Genomic DNA, 10,781 nt, shown 5'->3' with positions numbered 1-10,781 from the left:
CATCTTCGGTAGAGGGTTCACAAACAAATTTAATGCAACCATCCATATGGGTTACCTGTGTATGAAAATGCCAGCCTTGCACAGAATCATCATAGTTCATGGTAGTCAGAAGGAGGCAAGAAACATAGAAAGACCCATCTACAAATCGCAGCGCAATATCAACTCTGTCGAAGTAGCCAAAACCAACTCATCGGAGCCTCCGGACATGCCGAAGGGAAAATAGATCTCAAGGATCAAGAAGAAACAAAGATAGTCCCATTGGAAGATGCAATCCCAGACAAAAATGTCACAATCGGAGGCAACCTATCGAAAGAAGATGAAGTAGAGCTCATAGAAACCTTAGCCAAAAACAAAGACGTCTTCGCCTGGTCAGCCTCCAACCTGAAAGGGGTCAGCAGGGACATTATACTGTTGGGAGTATGCCCCAGAGATAATCATAGAGATGATTATATTGCCTTGTATCCATGATATATTATGAGTTCATTGAATTTCCATTAAAGACAACCTGTATCGATTAGCAATTATGTGAATTGTTTGTGAAACTTTTTACTTGTATGGTTATTCTAATGTTGTCCCTGGTCAGAGTTCGTGTGAGGACACACATGAATAATGGATCAGCATATTATTAGTTAATGACTATGTTTCACAAGTCATAGACATGGAGATGTCAAACTAATAATGTGGGCACATGTATGACATGGGGCTAGACTGACCCAACATGAGATGTTGTTATTATCTCTATTCACATCATGTACGTTATGTCCTTAGACCTGAGAGATTGTTGTATGTATTCAAGATGTGAAATGACCTACTCAGGGACTATCAAACGCTACTCCGTAACATGGTAGTTATAAAGGTGGTTTTTCGGGTTTGTCGGGAAACATGCTATGAGATAGACAATTAAGATGGAATTTGCCCCTCTCTATATGAGAGAGATATCACTGGATCACTCTAATGATTAGATCAAGAAATGCATGGCCATGCTTGGGTTAAGTGTTAACCTATGAGTTGGACCAAATATCGTGAGGCAAGGGAATAACAAGTATGTGGTTTTGTGGTGGTTCGTCTGATATGATCTTTGTGTACGCATAGGAGTTGACAAGCCTTGCTAGAGACCACTATCAACTAATGGCCCAGTAGGAGTACTCGGGCCATGTCTATGTGTGCGTGAACCCATAGGGTCGCATGCTTAAGGGGCTAGAAGCCTAATTCAGATTAGATCCGAGTTAGACAAGGCTTAGGGTTACTAATGGGCCTCCAACTCAGGAGCTCATTAGGGACGCCTATAAATAAGTGGGGTGGGCAATGGGGCTAGGGATCCATGCCATTTTGGCAGCCGCCACCGCCCATCCTACACCCACGTCTGCTGCTCCTCATGGACCTAGCAGTCCAGAGGCGCGACGCTTCCTCCCTGTACGTGTGGATACCTTGGAGGTGCTACATCTAGAGCACAAGGATGAACCGCACGAAGGGGACAGATGTACGGACGACCTTGCAACTGCACGACACTGCTACAACGTGTACGACTACATCGAGTCGCTTCTGCTACACCTACGCGTCTAGTGGTAATCCCGTGATCTATAACTAGCAGTAGAGCCTACTTTATGAGGTCAAAATTTTGTTTTCCGGCTAGCATAGCATCCTCATAACCCAACATATACAACACTCCCTTGACATCAATCCCATAATAAAGCCAAAGAAGCAGTGACAAAGGAAAATGTCGGAGGAGAGAATTTCAGCAGCAAAAGCCAAAGTTCAGAGGTTGTTAAACACAAACGTCATTAGAGAAATCAAGTGCTCAGAATGGCTAGCAAATATAGTCCTGGTGCCAAAAAAATGGAAAGATGAGAATGTGCATAGACTTCACAGATCTAAACAAAGCATGCAAGAAAGATCCTTTTCTGTTCCCAAGAATAGACACCTCCGTCGACAAGGCAGCAGGATGCAAGCGCTTCTCTCTCCTAGATTGCTTCTCTAGGTACCACCAGATCTGGCTCAACAAAGAAGATGAGGTGAAGACTAGTTTCACTACCCCCTTCAGAACTTATTGTTACAAAAGAATGCCTGAAGCATTGAAAAACGTAGGATCAACCTTTGCTAGAATGATGAAGGTAGTCCTCGGTCCATAGCTACAGAAAAACATCATAGCTTATGTTGATGATATTGTGGTGATGAGCAAGAATGAAGGAGATCACATAGTAGATTTAAAGAAAACCATAGTAAGGGCTCTTGAGCAGAGGTTCTAGGGTTCACCCTATAGTACATACCAAGAGAAGAAAATGCAAAAGCAGATGAGCTGGTGAAGGCAGCAGCAAACAACTTGCCCATACCAAATGGAGCCTTATATCAAGTGCTGCAAGCATTGGCAATGCAGGTCATAGCAAAGGCATTCAAAATGGTCTTAGTTACCTTGTCCAAAGACTAGAGGCAGCTGATCATAGATTGCCTGAACAACGTGCATCACACAGAGTATGAAGCAAGCACAACAAGAATGACAGCAAGAGCAAGAAACTATACACTAATAGATGGAATATTGTACAAAAAAGGGGTTGTCCAACTGTCGACGAAATATGGTCGGTAGTCCACTGAGGGGGGTGCCCGTGGTGGTAGATTATCGGTAGATGGTGCGTGTAATCAGGAATCAGATGGTGACACAAGGCTCAGAGATAGCGATTTAGACAGGTTTGGGCCGTCTGGTCGACGTAATACCCTACGTCCTATGTCTTTGGTGTATTATATTGAGATGTATACAGATTAACCTGTCCTCTAGGGGACCCTTGCCTCTCCTTATATACTCTGAAGAGACAAGGTTACAAGTAAAGTATCTAATTTGGTACTATTACAATATCTAGTACAACTTGTAATCTTGATGTGCATGCCTTGATCTTACGGGCCGGGCCACCTCGGATGGTGCGGCCCATGTACCATCTTGTGGTACTCGGGGGTATATCCCCCATAGCTAGTCCCTGAGCGCCATGTATTCTGATGCGACACGCCATTTCAACCTTCTCCGAACAGTGAGGCTTGAGTTCTTAACATCTCTGACCACCATTGTCGCCAGAGAAGTAGATTGTCCAAAGAATGTATGGTGCTCTTAAGAAGAAAGAAAAAGATTTCTGTCCTGGGAAGTGTGCCCACTTGTATTTCTGAAAAGAAATGTAAGTGCATCTTGAAGCGTAGCGTCCTTGATCATCAGAGGCGTAGGGGTCAAAAAACAAACACATTCACCGTGAGGTGAAGTGTGCCCACTTAGTCCCCAAGCCTGGTAGTAGGTGACGTAGGCACGTGGTGCCAGGGTCTAAAAAGAATTCCCAGTTAAGTTGAGAACCCAATCGTCGTACAGGGGCGGCTATAAAATAGTGGGGTGTTCAATGGGGCTTGGGATCCATGCCATTTTGGCAGCCACCACCGCCCATCCTATGCCTGCGCCTGCTGCTCCTCATGGACCTAGCAGTCTAGAGGCACGACGCTTCCTCCCTATACGTGTGGATACCTCGGAGGTGCTGCATCTGGAGCACAAGGATGAACCACATGAAGGGGACAGACGTACGGACAACCTTGCAACTACACAACATTGCTATGACGTGTATGACTACATCAAGTTGCTTCCACTGCACCTGCACGTCTAGTTGTAATCCCGTGATCTATAACTAGCAGTAGATCCTGGTTTATGAGGTCAAATTTTTTTTTTCCGGCTAGCATAGCATCCTCATAACCCAACAGTGGTATGAGAGCCAGGTTACTGTGTTGTTATAGGTTCACATGAGTGTGTATGGAGATATGCATGGTTGTAGATGAGTCTCTAGTCATGGTTCGTGATTTTACCGTGTTGGTCTTGTAACGATCTACTCGTACCGGTTAGAATTCCGCCATCTGAGTTAAGTGATACATGTAAATCCAGTCATGGCAGGATGGAGATCAATCAGATTGATCGAATCAAACCTAGGTCAAGTGCCGAGCGCATGTGATGCGCAACGGTGATAGATTGGATCTACTGCCGAGCGCCGGGGTGCAAGAAAAAGTGTTGTTCGGTAAAACAACCATAACTTTTGCATACGACCTCGGATTAAGACGAACTCTAAACGAAAATTGTAAAGAAAAAATTTTACATCCGATTCTCACCGCCTTTGGTAGTTTTGCTGAAATTAGATTTGCAAAAAATGGCAGGGAAGATGGTGTTTTTGGCGTTTTAAGATTAGACGTCGGAATCGGTTAACTCTGTTTTGTAGGAATTTATGACTGGTATAGCCCCTATGTGTATGTGATGCATGTATATAATTAATTCATGGCTTGCATGTCGTGAGTATGACAATATGGCTAGAGCCACAAAGATATTGTCAATTTGATGTAATGGCCTGTGTGCCAAACTGTGATGATCCTATCCGTGACTATGTGATTTTCTTCACTGCCTTACGTTAGTGATAGCTAGTCTTGGTGGACTCATCACTAAAGGATGGCATACATGGATCATGGAGATGGAGATCATCATGAGGAACAATTCGATGGAGATGGAGATCCCCAAAGGAACAATGGGCTATACCATGTCATATCTGTGTTAATGTCGTTCTTACTATGTTCTACTTTCACGTGCGATAATGTTTTTGTCTACATGCGATGGTGAAGTAGAATGATCCCTTGGCAATGTTTAAGTTAAAATGCTTCCCCAAACCTTGCACTGTCATGTGTCTTGTACAATCGGTGGTGGGTCTATGAAATTAGGGTGCCACTAGTTTTCCTTAACTAGACAGGTTCGTATCGGATACTTATAGCAGAAGGGTTGGTTACTTGGACAAGGTCATCCTAATGGTTAGGGACCTTGGAGTATGAGTAGTTGGGCACCAAAGCATAGAGATGCTACCCAACAACAAGAGTCATATGTGATATGATTAGCAAAGAGTTGCTTACCAATCTACCATGTCTTCTAGCAGTGATGCTAAAGCTCACTAGTAGACTTGTTAGTTGTGGGTCTTCAATCACTAAGTTTCAAGAGAGGGATATTGATTTTAGTGGGAGTAGATTCTATTAAAGGTTTAGTAATGTTTACTCTATCTTGGATACATTGTCTTAGTATTTTGCATTAATTTTGTTATAGATAAATGGCGCCTAGCAATCAACCATTTACTTTGTGTTCAATTCTTGAGAAAGATAAGTTGAATGGAACAAACTATGCAGATTGGATCCGCAACCTGAGAATTGTTCTCAGGGCTGAGAAAAAGGAAGAAATTCTAGACACCCCATTACCACAAGAGCCTACTGATAATGCACCTGCTGTAGAGAAAAATGCTTACAAGAGAGCATGTGATGCTGATTTTGAAGTGAGTTGCCCTATGCTTGCTTGTATGGAACCAGATCTGCAATTGCAGTTTGACAATAACCATGCAGCGCACAATATGATCGTGGCGCTCAATGATATGTTTCAGACTCAAGCTAGGACTGAAAGGTTCAATGTCTCAAAGGCTTTTGCTGAAACCAAGCTAGCAGAGGGCACAGCAGTTGGGCCACATGTGATCAAAATGATTGGTTACACTCAGAGGTTGGAGAAGCTGGGCTTCCTAATTGGCCCTGAATTAGCTATTGATTTTATTCTCACGTCTCTTCCACCTAGCTATGGAAATTTCATCGCGAACTACCATATGCATGGGGCGGAGAAGGGCTTGAATGAATTATGTGGCATGCTTAAAACAACAAAGGCTGATATCAAGAAAGGTGCTAGCAGTAGCCATGTGATGGCGGTCCAAAACAAGCCTAAGTTTAAGAAGAAGGGCAATTCTTGGAAGAAGAAAAAGGGCAAGGCTAAAGATGAGATCTCTAAGCCAAACCCACCTGTGCCCAAGGCTGGACCACCTGCTGATGCTGAGTGCTTTCATTGTCATGGGAAAGGTCACTAGAAGAGGAACTGCAAGTTGTACCCAAGGCTGGACCACCTGCTGATGCTGAGTGCTTTCATTGTCATGGGAAAGGTCACTGGAAGAGGAACTGCAAGCTGTACCTAGAATCCATAAAGGATCGCGGCAGTAAAGGTACTCCCGCAGCTTGTACACTTGTTGTTTATGTTACGGACATTTTCCTTGCTAATTCTATATTAATTCTTGGGTATTTGATACCGGATCGGTTGCTCATATTTGTAATACGATGCAGGGAATGATAAAAAGTAGAAGCATGGAAAAGGGAGAAGTTGATTTCCGCATGGGCAATAATGCAAGAGTTGCTACATTGAACGTCGGGACGATGCAACTCCACCTCCCGTCAGGATTTATTATGGAGTTGAATAATTGTTATTTTGTTCCTAGTTTAAGTCAAAACATTGTGTCACCTTCATGTTTGATGAAGGATGGTTATTCATTTGCAAGTAAAGACAATGGTTGTGTGATCTCTAAAAATGGCATGATTGTGGCTTCTGCATCCATTGTGAATGGGTTATTTATTTTAAATCTTGAAGATGCTCCTGTCTATAATATAAGTGCTAAAAGGCCTCAGCTTAATGAGTTAAGTCCTACCTATATGTGGCATTGTCGTTTAGGTCATATAAGCGAGAATCGCATGAAGAGGCTCCATTCTGATGGGCTTTTAACTTTGTTTGATTTTGAATCATACGAGACATGTGAGGCTTGCCTGCTGGGCAAGATGACCAAGACACCCTTCACAAGTTTTCCAGAGAGGGCGATAGACTTGCTGGAACTCATACATACTAATGTGTGCGGACCAATGAGTACAACAGCAAGAGGTGGATTCCAATACTTCATAACCTTCACTGATGATTTTAGTAGATATGGCTATGTCTACTTAATGAGACATAAGTCTGAGACATTTGAAAAGTTCAAGGAGTTTCAGAGTGAAGTAGAGAATCAACGTGGCAAGAAAATTAAGGCTTTGCGATCTGATTGTGGAGGCGAATATTTGAGCCACGAGTTTAGCAATCATCTAAAGAGTTGCGGAATTGTTCCACAGCTTACACCACCTAGAACGCCTCAGAGAAATGGCGTGTCTGAGTGACATAATCAGACTTTGTTGGACATGGTTCAGTCTATGATGAGCCAGTCAGACCTACCGTTATCATTTTGGGGATATGCTCTAGAAATAGCCGCTTTCACATTGAATAGGGTACCGTCTAAGTCCGTAGTTAAGACACCACATGAGATGTGGACTAGTAAGAGTCCCAGTTTGTCTTTTCTAAAAATTTGGGGTTGTGAAGTTTATGTCAAATTACTTATGATAGATAAACTAACACCTAAGTCAGACAAATGCTTTTTCATGGGATATCCAAAGGAAACTTTAGGGTATTACTTCTACAACCGATCAGAGGGCAAAGTGTTTGTTGCTCGGAATGGTGTTTTCTTAGAGAAAGAGTTTCTCAAAAGAGAGAAAAGTGGACAGAAGGTGTATCTTGAAGAAGTTCAAGATGAGCCAGTTGGGAAGGACTCTACAAGTGATGCTAATGTAGCAGAACAAGTTGAGATAGCCGTGGCAATAGAAACACCGCCACAACCATGAAGGTCGGCAAGAATCCATGAGTTGCGTGGGGATTTGTTATTGTTAGATGATGATGAACCTATGACTTATGCAGAAGCAATGATGGACCCAGATTCCAAGAAATGGCAAAGTGCCATGAGATCCAAGATAGATTCCATGGGAAACAATCAAGTTTGGAACTTGGTTGACCCACCTGATGGGGTTAGACCCATAGAGTGAAAATGGATCTATAAAAAGAAAAAGGATATGGATGGAAACGTTCACATCTATAAAGCTTGACTTGTTGCAAAGGGTTTTCGGCAAGTTCAAGGAATTGACTATGACGTGACTTTCTCGCCGGTAGCGATGCTTAAATCTATCCGGATCATTCTAGCAATAGCTGCTTATTTTGATTATGAGATATGGCAGATGGATGTTAAAACAACCTTTCTAAATGGAAATTTGGAGGAGGACATGTATATGATACAGCCCGAAGGTTTTGTTGATCCAAACAATGCTGGAAAAATTTGCAAGCTTCAGAAATCCATTTATGGGTTAAAGCAAGCATCTTGGAGTTGGAACATTCATTTTGATGAAGTGGACAAAGGGTTTGGCTTCCGTCAGAATGAAGAAGAACCTTGTGTTTACAAGAAGGAAAGTGGGAGCGCTGTTGTATTTCTGATCTTGTATGTGGATGACATATTATTGATTGGGAATGATGTTCCTATGTTGCAATCCGTAAAGACTTCACTAAATAATATTTTTTCTATGAAGGATTTAGGAGAAGCAACATACATTTTGGGCATCAAGATCTATAGAGATAGATCGAAGAGGCTTATAGGATTAAGCCAAGATATGTACATTGATAAGGCGTTGAAATGATTCAACATGGAACAGTCCAAGAAATGGTTCTTGCCTATGTCACATGGTATGCGCTTTAGCGATAAATAGTGTCCTTCGATAGCTGATGAGTGGAAGTGCATGAGTAAGGTTCCATACGTCTCGGTAGTTGATTCCATCATGTATGCCATGATATGTACTCGCCTAGATGTCTCATATGCTGATCTAGGAGAGAGTCACTGGACACTTGTTAAAAACATTCTTAAGTACTTGAGAAGGACTAAAGATGTGTTCCTAATCTATGGAGGTGAGGAGGAGCTCGTTGTAAATGGTTACACCGATGCTAGCTTCCAAACTGACATGGATGATTCATATTCTCAATCAGGTTTTGTGTTCACAATAAATGATGGTGTTGTAAGTTAGAAAAGTTCCAAGTAGGAGATGGTGACCGATTCTACAGCAGAGGTCGAGTACATTGCAGCTTCTGGAGCTGCGAAGGAAGGTTTTTGGATGAGGTGGTTCCTCATTGAACTTGGTGTGTTTCCAAATGTGTCTAGCCCATTGAACCTACATTATGACAACAATGGGGCAATTGCGCAGGCTAAGGAGCCAAGGAATCACCAAAAGAACAAACATGTACTGCGGAAATTTCACCTCATTCAAGAGTTCGTTAGACGAGATGAGATCAAGATGTGCAAGATACACACAGATTTGAATGTTGTAGATCCTTTGACAAAGGCTCTTCCACAGCCTAAACATGAGGCGCACATGAGAGCTATGGGTATTAGATATCTTTGAGATTAACTCTAGTGCAAGTGGGAGATTGTTGGGAGTATTCCCTAGAGATAATCATAGAGATGATTATATTGCCTTATATCCATGATATATTATGAGTTCATTGAATTTCCATTAAAGACAACCTATATCGATTAACAATTATGTGAATTGTTTATGAAACTCTTTTACTTGTATGGTTATTCTAATGTTGTCCTTGGTCAGGGTTCGTGTGAGAACACACATGAATAATGGATCAACATATTATTAGTTGATGACTATGTTTCACAAGTCATAGACATGGAGATGTCAAACTAATAATGTGGGCACATGTATGACATGGGGCTGCACTGACCCAACGTGAGATGTTGTTATTATCTCTATTCACATCATGTACGTTATGTCCTTAGACCTAAGATTGTTGTATGTATTCAAGATGTGAAATGACCTACTCAGGGACTATCAAACGCTACTCTGTAACAGGGTAGTTATAAAGGTGGTTTTTTAGGTTTGTCGGGAAACATGCTATGAGACATAGACAATTAAGATGGAATTTGCCCCTCTCTATATGAGAGAGATATCACTAGATCACTCTAATGATTAGATCAAGAAATGCATGGCCGTGCTTGGGTTAAGTGTTAACCTATGAGTTGGACCAAATATCGTGAGGCAAGGGAATAACAAGTATGTGGTTTTGTGGTGGTTCGTCTAATATGATCTTTGCGTATGCATAGGAGTTGACATGCCTTGCTAGAGACCGCTATCAACTAATGGCCGAGTAGGAGTACTCGGGCCATGTCTATGTGTGCGTGAACCCATAGGGTCTCATGCTTAAGGGGCTGGAAGCCTAATTCGGATTGGATCCGAGTTAGACAAGGCTTAGGGTTACTAATGGGCCTCCAACTCAGGAGCTCATTAGGGACGCCTATAAATAAGTGGGGTGGGCAATGGGGCTAGGGTTCCACGCCATTTTGGCAGCCACCGCCGCCCACCCTACGCCCGCGTCTGCTGCTCCTCGCGGACCTAGCAGTCTGGAGGCACGACGCTTCCTCCCTGTACGTGTGGATACCTCAGAGGTGCTACATCTAGAGCACAAGGATGAACCGCATGAAGGGGATGGACGTACAGACAACCTTGCAACTGCATGGCACTGCTACAACATGTACGACTACATCGAGTTGCTTCCGCTGCACCTACGCGTCTAGTGGTAATCCCGTGATCTATAACTAGCAGTAGAGCCTACTTTATGAGGTCAAAATTTTGTTTTCCGGCTAGCATAGCATCCTCATAACCCAACATATACAACACTCCCTTGACATCAATCCCATAATAAAGCCAAAGAAGCAGTGACAAAGGAAAATGTCGGAGGAGAGAATTTCAGCAGCAAAAGCCAAAGTTCAGAGGTTGTTAAACACAAACGTCATTAGAGAAATCAAGTGCTCAGAATGGCTAGCAAATATAGTCCTGGTGCCAAAAAATGGAAAGATGAGAATGTGCATAGACTTCACAGATCTAAACAAAGCATGCAAGAAAGATCCTTTTCTGTTCCCAAGAATAGACACCTCCGTCGACAAGGCAGCAGGATGCAAGCGCTTCTCTCTCCTAGATTGCTTCTCTAGGTACCACTAGATCTAGCTCAACAAAGAAGATGAGGTGAAGACTAGTTTCACTACCCCCTTCGGAACTTATTGTTACAAAAGAATGCCTGAAGGATTGAA

At 42.6% G+C, this 10,781-nt stretch overlaps 1 protein-coding gene across 1 annotated transcript; it reads left to right on the top strand.

Annotated features, from left to right (window-relative positions):
* The first annotated feature begins 5,096 nt into the window (after positions 1-5,096).
* LOC136479824 (uncharacterized) lies at positions 5,097-9,087 on the top strand. Its single transcript, XM_066477561.1, has 3 exons — positions 5,097-5,670; positions 8,675-8,703; positions 8,890-9,087. The coding sequence occupies exons 1-3, from the start codon at positions 5,097-5,099 to the stop codon at positions 9,085-9,087; spliced, it is 801 nt and encodes a 266-aa protein (XP_066333658.1).
* Positions 9,088-10,781: the final 1,694 nt, after the last annotated feature.

Source organism: Miscanthus floridulus, chromosome 9 (assembly GCF_019320115.1).
Source record: "Miscanthus floridulus cultivar M001 chromosome 9, ASM1932011v1, whole genome shotgun sequence".
In the NCBI taxonomy this organism is placed as follows: Eukaryota; Viridiplantae; Streptophyta; class Magnoliopsida; order Poales; family Poaceae; genus Miscanthus; species Miscanthus floridulus.
Note: the sequence above shows the minus strand (reverse complement) of the source record. Positions and strands in the feature narration are given on the sequence as shown.